This window comes from Nicotiana tomentosiformis, chromosome 10 (genome assembly GCF_000390325.3).
Source record: "Nicotiana tomentosiformis chromosome 10, ASM39032v3, whole genome shotgun sequence".
NCBI classification, from domain to species: Eukaryota; Viridiplantae; Streptophyta; class Magnoliopsida; order Solanales; family Solanaceae; genus Nicotiana; species Nicotiana tomentosiformis.
Window position 1 is genome coordinate 22,765,676 of NC_090821.1, and position 3,262 is coordinate 22,768,937.

General features: G+C 41.1%; 1 protein-coding gene across 1 annotated transcript; it reads left to right on the plus strand.

The window, feature by feature from the left end:
* The first annotated feature begins 2,524 nt into the window (after nucleotides 1-2,524).
* LOC138899873 (uncharacterized) lies at nucleotides 2,525-3,034 on the plus strand. Its single transcript, XM_070186570.1, has one exon. The coding sequence runs from the start codon at nucleotides 2,525-2,527 to the stop codon at nucleotides 3,032-3,034; it is 510 nt and encodes a 169-aa protein (XP_070042671.1).
* Nucleotides 3,035-3,262: the final 228 nt, after the last annotated feature.

Genomic DNA, 3,262 nt, shown 5'->3' on the forward strand with positions numbered 1-3,262 from the left:
CTAATCCACTTTCTTTCAATTACCCATTACTTTTCATGAGATTTTAACATCAAATCTACGATTTCCATGGTAAAAATTAAGGAATTGGGTAGAATTTTGGGATTTTTTAAAATTGAGATTTAGACCTTAAATTGAGGTCAGATTTCAAAATAAATCACATAATCGGGCTCCGAAGTGAATGGGTATCGAATTTTTGTCCATATCTCAGATTTTGACCAAACGAGCCAAGGGTTGACTTTTGTTGACTTTTGCAATTTCATTAAAAAGATTGAACCTTATTCTTTCATGGGTAGGATTGGAGGTTTTTTCGAAAGGCAAGGTCGTGTTTGGTTGCAAGGTGAGGTAAGTGTCGTGTCTAATTTTGACTTGAGGGAATTAGGATTTGTTGATCTATTTGATATATGAATTATGTGGGGAAACGGCAAATATGCGAGGTGACGAGTGTATATGCGTCGTCGTATAGTTAAAGCATGCGGGATTGGGCTATTTACTTCCATACCTTCATTTATTCCATGTTATCTCTTGTTACTTGCCTTAGTTGCTATATGTTGTTACTTGTTATCCATGCTTTACTTGTTATTTCTTATTAAACTATTACTTGTGTCGATTTGTGCACTTCTCACTCAATATCTGCTTACTTGTTACATGCTTCTAGTTGCATTAATTGTATATTTTCGTTGTCGTATGTTATACTTGCTTTTACTATTCCTATATTACTAGAAGCACTTTGTTATGTCCTTCTATTTATGTGAGCAATTAAGCTTATTCGGTATTAATGTTTTTCCAATGTTTGGGATTATGTATTATTGGTTATTCTCCATTTGTGTTGGTAACTCCTTAATGTTCTGCACGTTACATTTACCTTTTGTGTTGATATTCGTAAATAGTAGTGTTGAGTTTTTTTATGTTGATGAATTGATATTGGGGGATCGGGGTGCGCACCACAACGATGTTGAAATAAATTGATATTGGGAGATCGGGTTGCACGCCGCAACAGATAAGGAAATGATATGATATGAACAGATGATGATATGGGATGATAATGGAATCGGATCATGGTATTGTGTTAAATGTTGGGATCGGGTTGCATGCCGCAATGGAGTTGATGAGTTGTAGTTGTTTGTAATTGCAAAGTTATATGTCAATATTGTGATATGTAAATTGAGATCGTGTTATTCTGGGGCACTCTGGTAGTTGACCTGCGGTTTTGGTTATATGAGTTTACTACTTTATTTGTATTTTCGTATTACATTATTATTATTCATACAAGTTTATTGTGAGTGTCTTGTCATAGCCTCGTCACTACTTCGTCAAGGTTAGGCTCAGCACTTACAGAGTACATGGGGTCGGTTGTACTCATGCTACACTTCTGCACTTCTTGTGCAGATACCAGTTTTGGTCCCAGCAACGCGTAGAGGAGTTCTTTCCTAGATCAACTATCAGTAGGAGACTTGAGGTAGAACTGTTGGCGTTCGCAGTCCCTGATGTCCCCTTCTATTCTGTCTTTACTATTTATCTTATTTCAAACAGTTGTATTTCATTCAGACTTTATTTGTAGAAGTCTAGTATGCTCGTGTATTCGTGACTCCAGATTTTTGGGATATATTTAGACCGCGTTTTATTTGTATTTATCGCATCTATTACAGATTATTTTGATTTCGTATTATTAGTGTTTGCTTTTAAACTGCTAAAATTGTTAAATAATTAGCTAACATTAGCTTACTTAGCAAGTAGATGTTAGGCGCCATCACGGCCCCATGATTGGGATAGAGAAATATCACGTCTTTCTTTCTCTATCGTGCGACTTTATTCTATCATTAAAGTTTGAATCATTCTATTCTTGTTCCCTCGCAGATGGTGAGGACACACATAACATCCACACCAGGGCAGGAGCTGGAGCCCTAGGTTGCAGCTACTACTAGGGGTAAGGGCTGGGGCGGGGGCCAGCAGGCAGTTTGAGCATCTACAGCACGGTAGGATGATTGTTACCTAGTACGAGACCAAATTTGTGGACCTATCTCGCCATGCAGCTATCTTGATTCCTACTGATAGGGAGAGGGTGAGGATATTCATAGATGGCCTTATTTTTGGTAGCAAGTTACAGATGGCCAAGGAGGCTGGGATGATATTTCTTTCCAGCAGGCTGTAGAGAAGACGGATCGAAAGGATTCGTGGTCAGGGTAGAGAGGCGGTATTTGAGAAGAGGCCTCATCATTTCGATGGTTTCAGTGGTGCCTCATCTAGAGGCAAAGGTTTATTTGGTAGAGGCCATCCTCATAGGCCGATTCAGTCAGCGCTTCAAGTAGCACATAGTGATTCATGTAGTCATGGTTCTTATGGGTCTCATCCTGAGCAGCCAGTATCTATTACACCTTTAGCTCCTATTAGTGCACCACCGGTATAGAGTTACTATGGTGGTCATTCGGGTCATCAGGGATCATCACAAACTCAGCAGTTAGGCTAGTCGTGGGGTTTCTTTGAGTGCGACGATGCAGGTCATATTAGGAGGTACTGTCCTAGATTGATGAGCAACAGACCACAGCAGGGTACTCGTGCCATGATTCCGGCACAGGCTGCTCCACCGCCCCTACAGCCAGCTAGAGGCGGGGGTCAGGTAGCTAGAAGTGGAGGCCAGATCATTAAAGGTAGAGGCCAGCCAGTTAGAGAGCGTCTGAGAGACAGAGGTCAGAGTGGTGGGGCCCAACCCCGTTTCTATGCGTTCCCAATCAGGCTTGAGGCAGAGTTGTCGGATGCGGTCATCATAGGTATTGTTCCAGTTTGCCATAGAGATTCCTCAGTTTTATTTGATCCAGACTCCACTTATTCATATGTCTCATCATATTTTTCTTCATATCTGGATCTGTCTCGTGATTCTTTAAGTGCTCCTATTTACGTGTCTACGTTTATCGGTGATTCTATTGTAGTAGACCGGGTATATCGTGCTTGTTTGGTCATTATCGGGAGCTATGAGACTAGAGTAGACCTTCTACTTCTTGATATGGTGGATTTTGACGTGATATTAGGTATGGATTAGTTGTCATCTTATCATGCTATTTGGGACTGTCATGCCAAGACTGTGACATTAGCCATGCCAGGGTTGCCTCGACTGGAGTGGAGAGGGACTCCTGGCCATTCTACTAGAAGGGTCATTTCATATGTGAAGGCTCGGCGTATGGTCGAGAATAGGTGTCTGGCATATTTGGCCAATATTCGTAATCCTAGTGCGGAGGTTCCTTCAATGGATTCTGTACCAGTTGTGCGT

Bases quoted from the DNA above. Each gene is read 5' to 3' on its own strand.
- LOC138899873 (XM_070186570.1), top strand. From the start codon at position 2,525: ATGAGCAACAGACCACAGCAGGGTACTCGTGCCATGATTCCGGCACAG.